We start from the raw sequence: 20565 nt of genomic DNA on the forward strand, positions 1-20565 counted from the left end.
CGTCAAGTGCCATGATGGTTACTGTGCAATACTTGGCTGAGGAGTGTTTGTTGCTATAATACGAATACTGTGGTGATGCCTGCGTAGGACTCTTAATTCTCTTCCAGCAAGTTCAGAATTCAAGTCCAACTCCAGAGATTTGAGTAAAAGAAAAAGGTGACTATGATGCTCACTGTTAGTAGCATATGGTATATTACATTAAAACCAGAACCCTCTATCTTCTGCAGGATTAGAGAAGATTTGGAAGAATGCAGGAGTTACCCAGCCAATCCCTCCATTAACATCACAAAAACAGATAATCTCACTACGTTTCATCAGAGAGGGTCTAGGCCCGAAACGTCAGCTTTTGTGCTCCTGAGATGCTGCTGGGCCTGCTGTGTTCATCCAGCCTCACATTTTATTGTCTTGGATTCTCCAGCATCTGCAGTTCCCATTATCACTATCTCACTACGTTGTTTGAACAGTTTAGTGTGTGTAAATTTGCTGCCATGTTTCCTACTGTAGAAATTAATCCTGTTCAAAAGTAATAAAAACAGAAAATTTCAGCAGATCTGACAGCATCTGTGGAGAAACAGAGTTGGCATTTCCATTCCAATATAACTTTTCACTCCAACCAAGAACATAAAAACAATGAACAGCAGTAGTCCATTCAGCCCTGTTAATGTGTTCCACCATTCAATGAGATCTTGGTTGATTCGTGGCATAACTCCACATACCTGCCTTTGGCTCTTATCCCTTAATACATTAACAATAAAAGAAACTATGCATATTCTAAAGAAGCATTGTATTGGACTTGAAATATTAACTATCTCTCCATGGATGCTGCCGGATCTGATGGTTTTTTGCCACTTTCTGTGTGCTTTTTTTAATTGTAAAATGCTTCATGATCACTTTACATCTGTGCTTTTTTAATTGTAAAATATTTTTATGAGAATTGAGATACAGATGAACATGGTGCTTGTTATTCAAAGGACCTGCACTCAGAACAACTGGGAATACAAATACAATTTTTTGTTGATGTTGTCTATGGTCTATGTGGACCACAATCTCTATTGTTGACTCCAGCGGTTGCGCCCCCTGCTGATCTCCAGAAGGAAACGGCGGCGGAAGTGAGGCCGGAAGCTCATGGTCGGGAACCTGACAACCGTCGGTTGGCAGCAAGGAGGTTGCGGTTGGGTAAGATGATTAGCGGCTGGTTGTGGTGTTTAACGCATGTTCTTGACTTGGGGAAGGAGGACGGAGGTAGTGCTTCTCGGAGTAACAGTGAGAGGGATAGTCTCTTGGAGAGACTGAGGGGGAAGGTACAGTTTGAGGGGTTTGGTATTTAGCAGCAACCAGTACGTCCCGTCACTCCCGACCCCACATTCAATAAGAGAAAACCGAGCAGTTTTCCTTTCAAAACAAAGTTTGTTTTGCTTTTTAAAAGTATGGATTTCTCCACTAAGTTGTAATATTTTCCCTGTTAAAATTTGCAGTTTCTCCACTCGTAAATATGCCAATTTTTCTTGTCAACATATGCCAGCTGTTCCCTGCTAAACCTTTGTCAGTTTTCCCTGCTAACGTTTGCAAGTTTTCCGTGTTAAAATTTGCCGGTCCATGCCTCAAAGAAATCAACTTTACAAATACCTTTAACAAATGTTATTTTTCTCTCTTCTCGTATAAACTTTATTTTTTAAAAATCTATTACTTTTGTGACGATTCTAAAAATGCTATTTTATTTCAGATCTAGTTTTCAGGATCTGATTCCTGTTGCAGAACCTGTTGATAGTTATTGTAACTGTTGGTTGATGTTCAATCTCTGCAGGTATAGTGTAAAGCATATGTTACACACCATAAAATATAGTCTATAATGTATATCAAGTGAATAATATTAAATATACAGCTGTTAACCAATCACCTGATGGGAAAATAAATTTATTTGTGTTAACAAGTGTACTGCAAACTCGAAAATCCTGCTTTTTAAAAGTTCTGTTCTCTCCAGATTTGACAAGACTAGCTGGTTTATTCTAACACTAGAAGGAATTCAGAATTTACGCGCAGATGCCAATTTAGAGAAACATCTCCTCTCAAGCTTGTCTCCAGCCTCGGGATGTTCCTACTTAAACAATTAAAACTGTAGCTTTAGAAGGGTGTATTCAATTGTGCATATTTCTGTCCAAAATAAAAACATGTTCTCCACTTAGTGTTGTGGGAAGATTGCTAAATTTCTGCTGTATTACCATTGGAAGAAAATGTATTCTGTTGACACCAACTAATGAATGATTGTGGCTACAACTTGTATCCAAGTGGGAGTTGGAGCTTTAATGTGATGTGAAAGGAAGTATAAGATGAATTCATGGATCATATGCTATGAACTATTGTTGTTCGTTACTACTCAACTGCTGTACATCCAAATTTTATTGTCTAATAAATATATTCAGCTTATACACTGTTAGGATTGAAAATTACTGCACAGTCTGTCTCATTAATAATTTATCCCTATGGCACATTGATAAACAGTAGCTGTGCCTTGAGAAACAATTAATTCTGATATTTCTGTATGTACCAGGATTGGTGCAGATCATTCACCACATCTGTTTGATCTCTCTTACCAGTGAGAAATACCATGCTCAATTGTACATAATGGAGATCAATCATCCCAGACAGTTGAGGATAAAAGCTAATAATTAAGCTTATTGTAGGGAGCAAAATTGCACAAAAGCAAGAAAACAAAATCTGAAATTAATGAACAACTACCATCTGTTCCCCAAAAGTTTGAAATTCTTGGCTGATCTCTTCAGTAACTTGGAAAAGCTGTGACATGTGAACCTCTCTGATGTTCTTAAAGCAGTTCTGTGATATTTGAAACTTTGGAGCATGGGGATTAAACTAAATTAAGTAGTTTTGCTTTGATATGTAATGTGTATCAAGTTTGAAATGAGTATCCTTTCCACATAATCTGTCATGCTCTAAAATACTTCCTTCAGTAAAACAAAACAAATGGAAAGAACAGCAGAACTAAACTGAACATTAGTTGTCTGTGCAAACAGGATCCCCCACATTAGGTCTGGGTTCTAAGTAAGTTCTGTATGTAACCTTCATATCAATCAATCTATTGTGCCTGGTGCATATTTCATTTTGTCTGTCAGTGCTTGATGTAAATCAGAGGTGTTTTTAATTGTAGCAGTTACGGTTTTCACTTCAAGCATTCTAGTCATTTAATCAAGCAAAAAATTAATGTCAAATACTGTCAAAATTTTTAGTAATTTGAAACAGACTAGCTCTGACAGTGCATTTCACTTACTGGATTTGTACAGGAGCAGCCCAGAGAAGTTTGCATTTTTATATTTTCTTTTCATCTTTTGGAAGAGATCTAATCCTTTCCTTTTGCTTAGATGACAGCTCATTAAGTTTGAATACTTTTAGGTGCATTTTCAAACTTTGTTGTGAAAGGATAACACTTTTCACACCCTTTGTAATTGTTGACTGTGCTAAGGCTTTTGTAACCGACATCTCGCTTTTATTAACTTTATTTCTTTTCTTGCTGCTCTGAAGTATTTTGAGCCAAGTGGTGTTAGTTTGGTTTTATTAGTAATATTGGGTTGTTGAGCATTTGTTTTGGATGTGGCATTTATTTTCTTATTTCATGCTGCCCATGCTTAATGCCAGAATTAATTTTGACTGGATTATGGCCTTTTTAGTTTTAACTTTAAAATATCCCTGAAAACAGGCTGTCGTCCTGTCTTCGTGACAACAGATTGTGTGAAGTTCAGAAAGATGTAACTTTAGAAATGGGAGGTGTATGTAAAAAGGAGAATTGGTTTCAAAAGTAATTTTGCAGAGATGTATAAGAAAAATAAGTTATGTGAAATTTCATAAGCCTTTAACTTTGCTGCAGCCACTTTGGATATTGAAACCTGCCAAACAGAAAATGCTGTTCAAAGTGTTGGTGAGCTGTACTTTTATTGTGATGTGCTCCACACACGTTCATCATAAACATGAACCAGTTGTATCTGAGGATCACTATATGGATGGTGAACACAACCCTGAATTCGATCGGGAAGTCTTATTTGGTGGAGAGGTAGGAAATTCCATGCAGCTGTGTTTATTTATTAGAATGAAAAGGGAGAAAGTTTTGAAATAGCCTACTCAAAAATGTGAGTGCTGTCTTTAGTGTTTGTGATTTTAAAAATATTGTTAAGAATATTTCCCCGTGTCTTTTACAATACTTTTCTGTTTCATTACTCTTCTGAATGACTTTCCTACATATGCAAAACAAATTAGAAGAATTATTGGCCTGGACGTTGCAGTCAGCAGTGAAGTGAATATTCCCTGCTGATTTTGAAGAAGGGTGCCCACTGAGAGTCTGGCAATCTAGCAGCTCTGTGAAATGCACCCCCACCTTTCCATACCAGAATTTAAATCCGATGCCAAGTTGAAGGGATGTTTGCTGTGCAGCAGCAATGAATTTGATGATTGCACATTCTTCATCATTTGCAACTCCTCAAATATTGAAGCAATCCATGTTCAAATAAAACAAGTTCTGGGCAGTATCCAGGCTTGGCTGACAAGTGCAAGCAACATTTGCACCACACAAATTCCAGGCAGTGATGATCTCCAATAAGAGACAATCTGATGACCGCGCCTTTACCCTCAATGGTGTTACTACCACTGAATCCCCTGCTTCAATATCCTGGAGGTTACCATTGACCAGAAACTCAACTGGACACCCCAAATAATTGCAATGGCTACAATACAGGGTCAGGGGCTAGGAATACTGTGGTGTGTAACTCATCATCTGACTCCCAAAAACCCGTTTGCCATATACAAGACACAAGTCAGAAGTGTGATGAATAGTCCACATTTGCCTGGATGAGTGCAACTCCAACAATACTTAAGAAGCTTGACACCATTCAGGACAAAGTAGCTTGCTTGATTGGCATTCACTCCCTTCACTACCAATGGTCTGTAGCAGCAGTGTACACTATCTACATGATACACTGAAGAAATTTACCAAAAATCCTTAGACAGTACCTTCTAAACAGACAACTGCTTCCATTGAGATACACAAGGGCAGAAGATGCATGGCAACACCACCAGCTGCAGGTTTCCCTCCAAGCTGAATACCATCCTGACTTGGAAATACATCGCCATTCCTTTATTGTCCTTCAAATTCCTGGCATTCCCTCCATAAGGACATTGTGGATCTACCTACAACACATGGGCTGCAGCAGTTCAAGAAGGCAGCTCACCACCACCTTCTCACAGGCAACTAGGGATAGACAATATATACTGGCCAGCCAGGGACACTCACGTTCAATGAGTGAGTATTTTTAATAAACCCCTATTCAGATTTTATTTGTAATCTTTAATTGAATATCTGATTTTTTTTAACTAGCATGGATTTAGGTGTAGTACAATTTAAAGTGCAACTTAATAAATAACCACATGTGGTTAGCGTGCATTATTGCAGTAATTATAGTACAAATCTCACCACAGCCAACCTCAACATCGCAATGCAAAATCTCAGTCCTGTTTGATCTCAGAAGCTGAACAGAATTATGTTGCGTTAAATCTTTTTGAGGAGAGCTGTTCAGAATAGTAGGTATGTTAGAGAAGCCTACCAGATTTAATATACATGTAGTCCCTAGTTTCATACAATGTGATTGATTCAGAATATCATCAAAAGTGCCACAGCAAGTATGACAGTTAGGAATGAACAATAAATATGGTCTTGACAGTATTGTTTCTATTTCTACAAAAAGACCCTGAAAGGCCAGTTAAAGATGCAATTGTGTGGTTTTATGGAATACTATCACAATAATCACTGATCTCAAAAAGCCTACCCAAAATAACTTTCTCTGTTGTCAAAACTAGCCAAGAATTACTCCAGTGCATCACTTTGGAGTATTTTCTGATTTTCAGATCTGTACCTAAACAGTTTCCTTCCATGTTTCGGTTTTATTTTTCATACGCAATAGTTGCTGGTACTGATGACCAAACTAATGTTAACTTCAGTCCTATAAAAGCTGTATACTACTTGTATGAAGTACAGGTGTAGGTTATTTCTGTACCTAGATGGACTTCGGATGGATTTGTTCTTACTTGCATTCATAGATGAAGGATTAGAGAACATTGAGCTGACGTCAAATGAACATTTATATGATCATTCTATTTCTCAGAAAGAGGTTGAGGAGCTCACTAAGCTGAGCCCTGAGGAACAACAAGCTCGGCTGAAAACCCTCATCAAGAAGATGGATGTGGATGCAGATGGCTTTGTAACCAAAGGTGAGAAACACTTTAGGTATTAGTTCTATAATGTGCTGAAATGACAGAACTTGACTTACTGTTCTCTGCAGAATCAAGCTCATGTTTAAAACAGTACCTTGCTATAATTATTTCTTAATTTTCATTTGCATCACAGAACTCACTTGAAATGATTTTGTGGTAGCCAGGAATTATCATTGGTGAATCTAGCCTGTTCACATGATGTTACCTAGCTTTGGTCAGAACAAACAAATAACTCTGCTTTTACATTCTTGCATATAGTGTTCTTTTGAAAACCACAAGTCACAGCTGAATTTTAGTTAAAATTTAATCTAAAGTTAAAATTTAAGCAAATATCCTCAAACCTTGTTTCATTATACATTTAACTTTTTTCTTACCTTGCCTGTACTTTTATCTGTATAGAATGAGAGTCCAGCATGCTGTAATTATATATAAATGATAACTATATCAGATGCAATACTATTTACACCCAACTGATTAGCACAAGAACACTTCCGTTGTTGTAAAATGCTAAACAAATTTTTAAGAAATGACAAATGACTTCTTATTCTAAAATGAAAGGACAGCTGTCTTGTAAGCCAGTGAAAAGGAAAATTGTACAGTTGGTTGTCATTTATAAATATAATTAATCTTTGTAAAATATGACAGCTCACTAGAAATGGGAAAGCTGCACCATCTTTGTAGGGGAGGTGACAGCCTAATGGTCTACAGACCCGGGTTAGAATCCTGCCATTGCAGGTGTTGGAACTTGAAATCAGTGAAAGAAAAATCTGGAATTAAGAGTCTAATGATCTGTTGTTAATTGTCATAAAAACCCATCTGGTTCATTAATGTCCTTTAGGAAAGGAAACTGCCATCCTTACCTGGTCTGGCCTAAATGTGACTCCAGACCCTCGCAATGTGGTTGACTCAAATCAGGGATGAGCCAATAAATGCAGGCCTAGCCAGCGACACCCTCATCCCATGAATGATTTTTTTCTTAAAGTCACACTTGTTTGTCACAGCTGAACTCAGTGGATGGATCCAGCAGTCCTTTAAACATTATGCAACAGAGGAGAGCAAAGAACAGTTTCCAGAGCATGACCTGGATGGTAATGGAGTTGTTACATGGGAAGAGTACAACATTCATAGTTATGACCGAATGCTGGATTATGATGAAAACACTCCGCTGGCTGATGAAGAGGAGGAATCCCTCAGACAGGTGTGAAGAAAATTTCTCTTGAGTCAGGGTATCATACTTGTGCATTTATTTTTGAGAAATAGAACCAAACTTGAGATAATTTTAAACTGCCAATGAAGGACAGAAATAAATTCCTATCCTTTCCTGGTTTTTCAATATGTACAGTTTTTGGATTTTAATATTCCATGTACTGAAACTGACAGCAATTTTTTTTCTTTTATTCTTAAATGCACGTTATTCACAGACATTTTATGAATCAGAATACTGCACTGAATTCTGGTCTCCCACTACAGGAAGGATGTTGTGAAACTAGAAAGTGTTCAGAAAAGATCTACGAGAGTGTTGCTAAGGTTGAGGGTTTGAGCTATCGGGAAAGGCTGAACATGCTGGGGCTATTTTTCCTGGAGCATCAGAGGCTGAGGCGTGACCTTTTAGAGGTTAATAAAAGTCATCACAATCCTGTACAGCATATTTTGTTTTTGATTGTTTTCAATACTGTTCCTATAGTTTGTTTAGAAAGGCTTACTTCTGGACAGAAAATTGTTAGCTCAGTGATAATGGGAACTGCAGATGCTGGAGAATCCAAGATAATAAAATGTGAGGCTGGATGAACACAGCAGGCTCAGGAGCACAAAAGCTGACGTTTCGGGCCTAGACCCTTCATCAGAGAGGGGGATGGGGTGAGGGTTCTGGAATAAATAGGGAGAGAGGGGGAGGCGGACCGAAGATGGAGAGAAAAGAAGATAGGTGGAGAGGAGACTATAGGTGGGGAGGTAGGGAGGGGATAGGTCAGTCCAGGGAAGACGGACAGGTCAAGGAGGTGGGATGAGGTTAGTAGGTAGGAGATGGAGGTGCGGCTTGGGGTGAGAGGAAGGGATGGGTGAAAGGAAGAACAGGTTAGGGAGGCAGAGACAGGTTGGACTGGTTTTGGGATGCAGTGGGTGGAGGGGAAGAGCTGGGCTGGTTGTGTGGTGCAGTGGGGGGAGGGGACGAACTGGGCTGGTTTTGGGATGCGGTGGGGGAAGGGGAGATTTTGAAGCTGGTGAAGTCCACATTGATACCATTGGGCTGCAGGGTTCCCAAGCGGAATATGAGTTGCTGTTCCTGCAACCTTCGGGTGGCATCATTGTGGCACTGCAGGTGGCCCATGATGGACATGTCATCTAAAGAATGGGAGGGGGAGTGGAAATGGTTTGCGACTGGGAGGTGCAGTTGTTTGTTGCGGACTGAGCGGAGGTGTTCTGCAAAGCGGTCCCCAAGCCTCCGCTTGGTTTCTCCAATGTAGAGGAAGCCACACTGGGTAACTGCATCCACTGTACCCGGTTCATCCCCTCCCCCCACTGCACCACACAACCAGCCCAGCTCTTCCCCTCCACCCACTGCATCCCAAAACCAGTCCAACCTGTCTCTGCCTCCCTAACCTGTTCTTCCTCTTACCCATCCCTTCCTCCCACCCCAAGCCACACCTCCATCTCCTACCTACTAACCTCATCCCAGCTCCTTGACCTGTCTGTCTTCCCTTGAGTGACCTATCCCCTCCCTACCTCCCCACCTATAGTCTCCTCTCCACCTATCTTCTTTTCTCTCCATCTTCGGTCCGCCTCCCCCTCTCTCCCTATTTATTCCAGAACCCTCACCCCATCCCCCTCTCTGATGAAGGGTCTAGGCCTGAAACGTCAGCTTTTGTGCTCCTGAGATGCTGCTGGGCTTGCTGTGTTCATCCAGCCTCACATTTCATTATCAAGGAATAAAAGAAGGTAGGTCTGTGGCCATGATGGATTTATAATCGACCTGCTAGGGCTGTTACGGGCAAGGTTTAATGTCTCTTTCAAAAGTTAGCACGTCAGCCTGTGCAGTACCTTCTCAGTACTGCACTGGAATGTCAATCTGATTGATATGAATGGGATTTAATCCTACAGCCATTCGAGGTGAAAACAGTACCACTGAGCCAAGGTTGACAGGAATAATACTGAATCTTCGTGTCCCTGTTACTGATTAATTACAGTACAAATAAACTTGCACTTTGAGCCTCTGTTAATCTTGAAAGTTTTTCAGAATTATACTCAATCATTATATCCTGATTTAAAAGCTGGTAGTTCTTCTCTTTTCATATAATTATAATTTCTTCCTTCTCTTTATCCTGGGAAGCCTTAGTTTCAATGGTTCTAAGAGACATCTGCAATTCCACTGTCATCCAAAATGGCTTAGTCAGTGCTGTGTGCAATGTCACCATTGGCTCATTTAATTTCAATTTCACTGTTTTAGAAAGAAACACTATCATAGGGCTTGGATCGACACGTGAAATTGCGATGTTGTTGGTATCAGATATAATCAAGAAGACGACAGGACTGGCAACGTCACATTTCAGTGTATAGAATCTTCAGACAGGATAGAGAAGGGTATGAAAAAGGGATGGTTTTGCATTATTAATGAAAGAGTCGCTTACTACAGTAAGAAGGGACAATAACTTTGGAGGACTTTCAACGAGGCTTTAAGGGTAAAGGTTGGGTATAAAAAGGGGGTAGTCACACTGATGGCCCCCAAACAGTTAGTCAAAAGTAGAGGAGCAGCTATGTAGACAGTTCACTGAGGTGATAATTATATTAGAGGATTTCAACTTTGTGAACATTAATAGGGATAATCATAGTGTAAAGGGATTAGAGGGGACAGATGGTTTGCAAAAAGGGCTTTGAATTAGGGGAAGACAGATTTTACTAAAATGAGGCAAATGTGGTCAGACTGGGAACAGCAACCTCTGGGTAAATTTACAGTAGAACAGTTGTTGGGGGTGGGGATGTGGTGGGAGTTCAAAATTGAATTGTGTTCAACACGTTAATTTTTGGGTGATCAACAAGCCAAAAGAATCCTGGATGTCTATGAATATTCATTAAAGGAAAAGAGAGGGTCCAATGGGAGCAAATCGATGAAGGCCTGAATGGAATATTGAACATGCAGGAAGAAACTTAAGCAAAGAGGGATATGGAAAAAGTACTGGTGAGTAAAATTAGGCAGGATCCCAAGATGTTCTAGAAGCATACTGGGGGGGGGGGGGGGGTGGCGGGGAAGCCCATCAGTGACCAAGAGCGGCTATCTGTGCATCATGCCAAAGAACATTGATAGGGTGTTAATTGGGTACTTTACAGTTGTCTTCACTTTGGAGAAGGAAGATGTAGGTACAGAATTTGGGAAGAGGAACTGTGAGGTTCTTCAGCAGTTTGACATATGGAGTGAGGAAGTACTGGGGATTTTATCAGTCTTAAAAGTGTACAAATAACTCAGGTCCAGAAGAGTTGTATCCTAGGCTACTGTGGGAGATGAGTAAGGAAATTACAGGGACTCTGAACTGAACTTTTAATTCCGCTGGCCACTGGGCAGGTACCAGAGAACTGAGGACAGCTAATGTGGTTCTACTTTTCAGGACAGGTGGCAGAGATAAACCAGGGAATTATAGACAGCAAGCCTCTCATCAGTGGAAGGGAATCCATTGGAAAAAATTCTGAAGAAAACAATTATTCTCATTTAGAGAGGCAAGTTTGATCAGAGATAGTGAGCATGGCTTTGTCTGAGGGAATGTCATGCCTGACAAACTTGATTGAATTTTTCAAGGAGGTGTACAGTGGATGCAGTATACCACATTGGCAAATGTGCAGGTGAACCTCTGCTTAATGTGGAATGTCATCTTGGGGCCTGGGATAGGGGTGAGGAGGTGTGGGGACAAGTGTAGCATTTCCTGCGGTTGCAGGGGAAGGTGCCGGGTGTGGTGGGGTTGGAGGGCAGTGTGGAGCGAACAAGGGAGTCACGGAGAGAGTGGTCTCTCCGGAAAGCAGACAGGGGTGGGGATGGAAAAATGTCTTGGGTGGTGGGGTCAGATTGTAAATGGCGGAAGTGTCGGAGGATGATGCGTTGTATCCGGAGGTTGGTGGGGTGGTGTGTGAGAACGAGAGGGATCCTCTTGGGGCGGTTGTGGCGGGGGCGGGGTGTGAGGGATGTGTTGCGGGAAATACGGGAGACGCGGTCAAGGGCGTTCTCGATCACTGTGGGGGGAAAGTTGTGGTCCTTGAAGAACTTGGACATCTGGGATGTGCGGGAGTGGAATGTCTTGTCGTGGGAGCAGATGCGGCGGAGGCGGAGGAATTGGGAATAGGGAATGGAATTTTTGCAGGAGGGTGGGTGGGAGGAGGTGTATTCTAGGTAGCTGTGGGAGTCGGTGGGCTTGAAATGGACATCAGTTACAAGCTGGTTGCCTGAGATGGAGACTGAGAGGTCCAGGAAGGTGAGGCATGTGCTGGAGATGGCCCAGGTGAACTGAAGGTTGGGGTGGAAGGTGTTGGTGAAGTGGATGAACTGTTCGAGCTCCTCTGGGGAACAAGAGGCGTCGCCAATACAGTCATCAATGTACCAGAGGAAGAGGTGGGGTTTGGGGCCTGTGTAGGTGCGGAACAGCAACTCATATTCCGCCTGGGAACCCTGCAGCCTAATGGTATCAATGTGGACTTCACCAGTTTCAAATCTCCCCTTCCCCTACTGCATCCCTAAACCAGCCCAGTTCGCCCCCTCCCCCCACTGCACCACACAACCAGCCCAGCTCTTCCCCCCCACCCACTGCATCCCAATACCAGTCCAACCTGTCTCTGCCTCCCTAACCGGTTCTTCCTCTCACCCATCCCTTCCTCCCACCCCAAGCCGCACCCCCATCTACCTACTAACCTCATCCCACCTCCTTGACCTGTCCGTCTTCCCTGGACTGACCTATCTGCTCCCTACCTTCCCACCTATACTCTCTCCACCTATCTTCTTTACTCTCCATCTTCGGCCCGCCTCCCCATCTCTCCCTATTTATTCCGGTTCCCTCTCCCCATCCCCCTCTCTGATGAAGGGTCCAGGCCCGAAACGTCAGCTTTTGTGCTCCTGAGATGCTGCTTGGCCTGCTGTGTTCATCCAGCCTCACATTTTATTATCTTGGAATTCTCCAGCATCTGCAGTTCCCATTATCTCTTAGATTCAGGGTAACTTGGTTAGTTGGATTCAAAATCGGCTTCATGATAGGAGACAAAAGGTAGTGATAAAGGCTGTTTGTGTGAGAGAGGCCAGTGATCAGTGCCTACCACATGGATCGTTGCTGTGTTTGTCCTTGTCCGTGATATCCATAAATGATACAGAAGAAAATGTGGGTGGGGGGAATGATAAGTCACTTTGTGGATGACACAAAGATTGACCAGGTGGTTGACAGTGAGGAAGAAAACCTTTGGTTACAAGATGATAAAGCCAGATTGGTCAGATGAGCAGATCAGTGGTTGGTGGAATTTAACCCACCAGGTGTGAGGTGATGCAATTTGGAAAAAGTAACAAGATAAGGGAGTACTTAATGAATAGCAGGACACTATGAAGCTGAGCAACAGAGGGATCTTGGGGTTCTTGTCCATAGATCCATAATGGCAGCAGGACAGGTTAGTAGGTTAGATAAGAAAGATGCTTGCCTTTATCAGTCGTGGGATGGATTATAAAAGTAGGAAGTTTATGTTGGAACTATACAAAACTTTTATTAGACCATAACTGGAATATTCTGATCTCTGCAATGTAGAATGTTGTGATTGCACTGAAGGGGGTGCACAGGAGATTTACCAGGATGTTGCGGTTTAGCTATGATGAAAGGCTAGATAAGCTTGGATTGTTTTCTTTAGAGGAGAGACGGTGGAGATGGTTCTGATTGAGATGTATAAGATTGAGGTGCATAGACAGGGTGAATAGAAAACAGATGTTCCCCTTAGTTGAAGGGTCAGTAACAAGGGGTGTAATTTTAAAGTAAAAGGCAGGAGGTTGAGAGGGGAATTGATTAAAAACAAATTTTCACCCAGAGGGTGGTTAGAATCTGGAATGTATTGCCTGGAACGGTATGTAAGGCAGGAAACCTCACTACCTTTTAAAAAGTAATTGCATGATCACTTGAAATGCCATAATATTGAAGGCTATGTGCCAAATGCTGGAAAGAGGGACTACAAAGTGTAGATTTAGAATAGTTTTTGGCAGTGTGGGTTGAATGGGCTGAAAGACCTCTTCTGTGCTGTATGATTCTAAATGGTTTCTGGTTACCTATTCTACCTGTATCACACTATTCAATGTCTGTCTATCTCTCGCTTTTTAATTTTCATCCTCATCTCCTTATGCCTTCAATCTGAAAATCTCATTAGTTAGTATTATAGCTTTTAGTGTGAATTTTCACAATATGAAACATTCATTTTTTCTTGCATTGACCAGAGTGTGCAGAATCTGGAGTAGGACTGGAGCCCACAACTGCCTTGCTCAGAGGCAGGATACTATGATTGCACCAAGGCTAACATCTACTTGAAGATAAAAATAAATTTCAATAAACATTACAGAAGTTTTTGTGGGACAAGGATAGCCTGATTTTCTGGGTACTTTATTTGAAAAAAAAACAATAACTAATGGTACATTTATCAAAACAGATATTGGTGGAAATAAAACTCAGCAGGTCTTGCAGCATTTGTGGAGAGAAATCCCAGGTTCATTGACCCTTCTTCAGAACTTCAAGATGCTCCCAGACCAGCTGAGTTTTCACCAGCAATTTCTGTTTTGTTTCTGATTTTCAGCATCCACAGTTCTTTTGGTTCATTTATCAAGTTTGTTGTCAAAGCATTATCTAATGCACACTTACTGAATCAATCTGAATCAGAGAACAAAGTGCTTTAACTTTCTTGACCTCTGTCTGTAGATTTTTTTGAAAGATAAAAAGCGATTTGAGAATGCAAACATTGATGGGTTACCAGGACTGACTCTGACAGAATTTGTAGCATTTGAACACCCAGAAGAAGCTGACTATATGAAGGTGAGCTGCAGTGTGCTGTTTCTTGCATAATTTGAAAAACAGTTAGCACTTCTATTTGAAAATATTCAATTAGACTAGTCTCTGACACCATTCCATTTGTGCATACTGGTGGTGGTTTGTTTCAGATGTTCACCACACCCCTTAACAGTATAAGCCTAGATAATTTAGGAGGCAAATTAGCCAGTCACGAATCTTCCCCTTTGTAATGTAGTTTATGCTGTGGTAAATTTCAATTGTCGGTGACATCTTAAGTGAAAATGATTGCATGTTCACCTGATACCAATGCAGATGCTTTAAATTTTCAAATTGCAGGAGTATGTCATACAGGATGCTTTAGACGAACATGATCGTGACAAAGATGGGTTTGTTAGCTTAGAGGAATTCCTTGGTGACTACAGAAAAGACCCAGGTTAGTTAAATTAATACTGGTAATTTTTCAGTGAAATAAAATTCTTGGTTAACATCTTGATCATTTCCTCTGAGATGTTTTTTAGCCTTTTTAAAACACAGTTGATAATTCATAATTTTCAATTTATAATTACTTTTTCTTTTCCATTTTGGTATGTGTATACCCTGAAATCTTTCATGATAGTTAAAAAGCAAATTGCACTGTGTGTTATGTAGAAGACAAATCTGAACCTATGGCTGCCTGAAATTACTGGTTCCCAATTTTTTACATGATGCTGTGGAAAAGCATGTATTAAAGCCAATCCATACCTTGCAGGGAGCAAGAAAGGAAGATCAGACAACAAATACTAGTGTCACTGCCCTTCAGCAAAAATTAGGAAGGTATCATTGAGACTATATTCTGTTCCCCAGCTGAGTGGGTGGTTGAGCCATCCGATTGTCTAAAACTGAACATGATTAATATTGAAAGTGTACAAATCAATCGTCAGCTTATTTACGCATCTGATTATAGTTTCAACCTACGTATGCACGTAAAACATTGTGTATATAAGTAATTTACTTATTCTCCTCTTCCAATGGCCACCACTACCCTACCCAAAACTAGATACGAGCAATTCGCAATATGGGATCTGTCAACTCTGCAATACCATTGCTGGTTTGTAGTTAACTAATATGAATATTTTTTAGCTAAGAATGTTTCTACCTCTTGAAAACAGGTGCTGAGGAAGATCCAGAATGGGTGACTGTGGAGCGTGATCGATTTGAAAATGATTATGACAAAGACAAGGATGGAAGACTTAATCAAGAGGAACTCCTACTGTGGATTATTCCCAACAATCAGGATATTGCACATGATGAGGTAAACCTGCTATCTTTCAATTTTAATTCTGTGGTAATAGTAGTATTATCTTTGGAAAGCTGTTACATTTTTACATGTTATAAAGAAATTTATGTTTGTGTAGTTTTAATTCAGCGCCCTGTTGGTATGCTGTGAATACAGAAACTAGCATTGTCAGTAACTATCGCATATTATTGGAAGAAGATTAGAGGGTGTCTTCCTATGTGTGGCCTGCTACTATACTTGACCTGGGCATTACATGATCTGGGTGCCTGAGATGGAAGTGCCATTCTGTTACCCAGACCAATACTGTGACAGCATAAAGAATTTCGAGGATGATCTTTTTTCCCTCAGAATAAAAGTTTTGTTGAAAGATATGTAACAATATAATGGAAAAATATTTGTTCCGAAGTGATACTGACTTTGAAACACTGTCTGAATGTGAAGAATTGAAAACATAATGTTGAGAATCGTGCTTAAGTAAAATAGTACTTTAGAACCATTCCCTCCTAAGGAGGAAAATCCTACCATATGGTTTACATGTTTGAAGCTTTATCGCCAGTCTCTTTGCCGCATCTGTGGTGTCATTTTGGAAAACAAAACGGTAAAGTACAAATTTAAAGAAGAAATTATAGCTTGAAAGAGGACAGGTGTGCCATTTTGTCCAAACTTCTCCCTGCTATATTATACCTCTGACACATACTAATTGGAAGAGCAGAATGATGGTCTGTTATGAGTTTTCTGGCCATTCTTTCTAGTCTGGGGTTCCTATTATTTAAGTCAATGTGTGGCAGTCTCACTGAAGTGATAAGAATATATGTGAGAGCAAGAAATGAGGATAGTCACAGTTTCTCAACTGAGATTGGTATTAAAATTCATTGTTGGCTCGTGCCAGAAGAAGCTTTGCCTTGCATCTGAGCCATACTTGATGCTCTGGATTACTGAGGGAACTGAGGGGAAGCATGCCAGGCTGGCTGAGGAGAATTCTGCAGAAATGCATCCAGGTGTTTGAGTCTAATTCAACTTTGACTTCCAGCCATCAAAGATTAACATTGAGAGTTTCTGTTCTCCGACAGGCTGATCATCTTGTCAAAGAAATTGATACAAATGGAGATGAGAAGCTTACAGAAGCAGAAATACTTGTGAGTCAGGATCTCTTCCTCAACAGTGAAGCAACCGACTATGGTAGCCAACTACATGATGAAAAGTTCTACCATGATGAACTTTAATGGCAGACGTTCTGATTGGATTTTGTTTCAATCAACAAATAAACTTCTTAGACCACTTTCAAGTAATTTCACTGGCCAGACAAGTGCTGACCAATAACTGGTATTAGTAGAAGGGAATAAAACAGTCCAATAGATTGTTAACAGTATTAGTATTGTTATAAAAACATCAATCTTTTTTTAACCTACTTTACTGATAAATGGTCCACTGTAATCTGATTTGTGCTCTGAGACTGACATTACCCAAGGTCATTATAGTCACCATTGTTTCATAGAATTTTGATGTCAGTTTAAAAATGTGCACAATGTATTTCTACACTTTCTGAAATCAACTTAACCATAGAAAATTTATGGCACAGAAAGGGGCCATTTGGCTGATACTGGCTAAAGAAGACCTATTTGGCTTTATCCCATTCTTCAGTTCATGATGACTAGCCTTGCAGGATACAGCACTAAAAATGCATACACCCAGGAGGTTTCAAAAATGATTAGGGTTTCTGCTTCTACTATTCTTTTAGACAATGAATTCCAGGCCCCATTACCTGGTGGATGGAAAAACAAAAGTATCTTGATCCTTTTAATTCTTTCTTAATCCATCCTAGCCACGCTTCTCACGCAAACCAAAATTTGATTATTTTTGTAAATAATCAGTCAGTTTTCAATAGAATAAGACAATGTAGTAAACTTTATATCTAAACTCAGTAATGGACCTCCTTTCTGCTGATTAGCTTTCAGTTTTAAATCACAGAAGAAATCAACAGAGGAATGATTTACTGCACTTTTTGTCTAATCCTAATTGTGCATGCATTTTAATGTGTATTTACAATCCTGTGACATCAACATTGAACATACTGACTTATGAATAAGAAACCTCTCTCCATACATTACATTTACTGATAATGGAATTTTTAAAAAACTCCCTGATTTGGCTTTGGCACAAAATAGACAGGTTTATTTAGCAAAGATAGGAAGATATCTCGCACAATGCTGTATAAGGTAATCTTCTCTGATTGCCACTTTGTGCTTTAGTTTGAATCAGCCTCGCTCTACATATAACTGTTATGACCTGATCAAGAGAATACTTGACACTGAAGCTCAACATGGGGGTTTTGCGATGTTTTGTAGTCCTCAGCAACAGTGTAACTCACCTTGATGAGCACATCATTTAAGAAAAAGTCTTTATTAAAATCCAAAAACATTTAGTCTTTTAGACTTAAAGCTGTACACTAACTTGGTCTTAAGCTATGTAACATAGACCATGCTCTCATAAGGTGAATTTTTTTTAGTTATAATTTTCCATTCAGATTGTTTGAAGGAGAAACAATATTTACATAAATGTTGAATAGTTACTAATTTCTATGCTTTAATTTATGTTAAATCAACAATAAAGAAAACACCCTGTACGGTTCCTAACAGGTGTTGATCTTGATTTTACACTGCCTTGTAATTTAACAACTGAGGTAGTTTGTGCAAAGGTATCACCTATGGCAATCCTCTGAAGTCCATCACTGGAGCTTTTATTTTTTAGTCTAAGCATCTGGTTAGCCGTAACTTCATTTAATTCTGGCTTTCTGTGAATTCAATTAATATTTTGCTGTTACATAAGTAAGCTATGTATCAAGAACTATTGAAACTAGAACTTGACGTACTATTGTAGAATTTCAGCCTGTCTTCCACCTGAGCCTCACGGTCTCTGGACTAAAATCTACTAAGTGCCGCTGCTGTAATTATTCCAGAACCGAAGTTATTATATGTGGTTTCACAAGTCTGAAAACAATATAGACCTATCACCATACAAATTCCTTGTGAATAAACCTCAAAATTGTCTTAACAATTTGGATTCCTACAGTTAACTAGTTTCTTGCCAATGCTTGACCCACATATGGACCTAACAACTCACTGTTTTTTGCTCTTGAAAGCATCTGATATTCAGATCATCGGATCTTGAAAACTAGAGTTGCTGTCGTTTTCCTGTAGGACCAAATAGATTAAAATATGTACAACTTTCTCTATTACTGTTCAGCATTTAGAGTAAATCTGCAACAACCCGTTACTGAATTTATGTTGCTGAACCCCAAAATTCATTTTTGGGGATTTCAAACAAAATTGTTCCTGATGTATCAGCACTATATTCTCCAGTGAGTAGACTTTAGGCAGGTACAGTAATTGAAACCAAACAATTTAAGAGCACAACAGAATCTGCAATTGCAGAATAAACATATTGGACTAGTCAATGTTCAGGCAGAGGTTCCTAATACTGGCCGGCCTGGTGTGTACTCTTCGCATTCATCACTCTTTTAGGTTTCTTGCATTTGCAATTTCTGTTGTCTATCTTTTCAAACTACTAGGATTTCCACTTTGATCAAGGTGACTTCTAAGAAGGTAACCGATTAATATTAATTGCTTAGGTAATTTTTAAAAAGGAAATATTCAAAACATAACTTTTTGTAATGGTCAGCGCTGCATTTAAAATGGACTTGTATGGAACGCTCAGCCAACAAAAGGATGTAGTTAGACTTAGTGTTAAACTAAGTCTTGGATTGAACCTAGGACATTGATACTTTGCAAAGATCTAGGAGAGGTTTGTACTGCTCGATGCCAAACTGTACTCATCGGGGAAGAGGCTGTAGAATACTGAGAAAGAAAGATCACTGTTCAGAGAGAATCTTTTTACTCCACTATGAGAATGTCAGTGCTTTATTACAGCATCTGTTTGCTTAGCTATGATTTAATGTGGTCTTTGAAGCAATTAATACCTCAAAAGTTCATTTAGTTAATGTCATAAAGTTAAAGAGATTTATCCCTTGCAGTGTTGAAAGTTTATGTTATGTTCCTATTGAGCTCTCTATTTTATGATTGGTGCTAAACTGTTCCAGCTGTAACTAAAATGGCAACCAGATTCTTTCTTAAACCAGTAAAACTAAACTGTTGACTTAAAGATTAACTTTTGACGGATGTTGAATTAAAATTTTGTGATGTTTAAATTGTTTGTTTTGGGTTTTTGTTTTCATTACACACCTGACATTGCCATTTCCTTTGTTTGATATAGAATCACAGCCAAAGGATTACACTATCTTTCTCTAAACTACATAGTGAGCATGTTCCAGTTCATTTCAGATGTCCAGCATTTCTTCTATTCTTTCCTTGTTTTTCTTCAATCTTAGAGCAGAGGTTGACTAAAGAAAGCTGTTGATATTCAAATTGATCCAGAAAAAGAAAGGAAAATCCTGTGTTATAGAATAAAAGATGGATTTCAATATATCAAAATGTACGTGAAGAAACAAATATGTGCGCAATGATTGGGTCTCTATTTTCCAAAGGAAAAGTGTAAGTTATTGGCCATTTGAAAGTATACACCTAAAATTATTAGTTAAATTGAAAAGGGTCACAAAATATTATTAGTAAATGATGCATTTTTAATGTTTTTGCCACTCTTTCATAATTAATTCTGATTAGGAGAATTCAGATGTGACCAGTAAGATTCAGAACTTTTCTCTCAAAGTAGAGGGATGAACTTACTTTCACTATATGCAACCTATGAGAACAAAGTTCTGAATCTTTGAAAATTGGCCTAATTCTGCTCCTATTCTTTATGGTCCTTTCAGCCCATCGAGTCTGCTCTATCGTTCAAATGTGGCTAATATGTTTCTCATCCTCATTCTCCTGCCTTCTCCCACTAAATCCTTAAGACTAAATGGCACAATCCCCTGCCCCTTGCGAAGAAATATAGATATTCAATGGAAGCTCAGCTCAAACAGTAAATGCATTTGGAAAAAACTAATATATAACATTGTGTGGAACT

General features: G+C 39.6%; 1 protein-coding gene across 2 annotated transcripts; it reads left to right on the plus strand.

Annotated features, from left to right (window-relative positions):
• The first annotated feature begins 1091 nt into the window (after window positions 1-1091).
• On the plus strand, window positions 1092-19747 carry rcn2 (reticulocalbin 2). Of its 2 annotated transcripts, XM_048520697.2 has the most exons (9): window positions 1121-1176; window positions 1724-1804; window positions 3878-4060; window positions 6162-6267; window positions 7272-7468; window positions 14178-14291; window positions 14604-14700; window positions 15416-15558; window positions 16614-19747. In XM_048520697.2, the coding sequence occupies exons 3-9, from the start codon at window positions 3911-3913 to the stop codon at window positions 16764-16766; spliced, it is 960 nt and encodes a 319-aa protein (XP_048376654.1). In that variant the 5' UTR covers window positions 1121-1176; window positions 1724-1804; window positions 3878-3910; the 3' UTR covers window positions 16767-19747. The 2 variants fall into 2 exon arrangements, with proteins under 2 accessions (XP_048376653.1, XP_048376654.1); XM_048520696.2 differs by lacking the exon at window positions 1724-1804 and having other exon boundaries at window positions 1092-1176.
• Window positions 19748-20565: the final 818 nt, after the last annotated feature.

This window comes from Stegostoma tigrinum, chromosome 36, assembly GCF_030684315.1.
Source record: "Stegostoma tigrinum isolate sSteTig4 chromosome 36, sSteTig4.hap1, whole genome shotgun sequence".
NCBI classification, from domain to species: Eukaryota; Metazoa; Chordata; class Chondrichthyes; order Orectolobiformes; family Stegostomatidae; genus Stegostoma; species Stegostoma tigrinum.

What these genes read in the sequence shown, in the direction of transcription:
- rcn2 (XM_048520696.2), top strand. Translation starts at nt 1,126, where the DNA reads ATGGTCGGGAACCTGACAACCGTCGGTTGGCAGCAAGGAGGTTGCGGT. An exon ending in AGATGGCTTTGTAACCAAAG is followed by an intron (nt 6,268 to 7,271) that starts GTGAGAAACACT and finishes TGTTTGTCACAG; the next exon opens with CTGAACTCAGTGGATGGATC. An exon ending in AGGATATTGCACATGATGAG is followed by an intron (nt 15,559 to 16,613) that starts GTAAACCTGCTA and finishes GTTCTCCGACAG; the next exon opens with GCTGATCATCTTGTCAAAGA.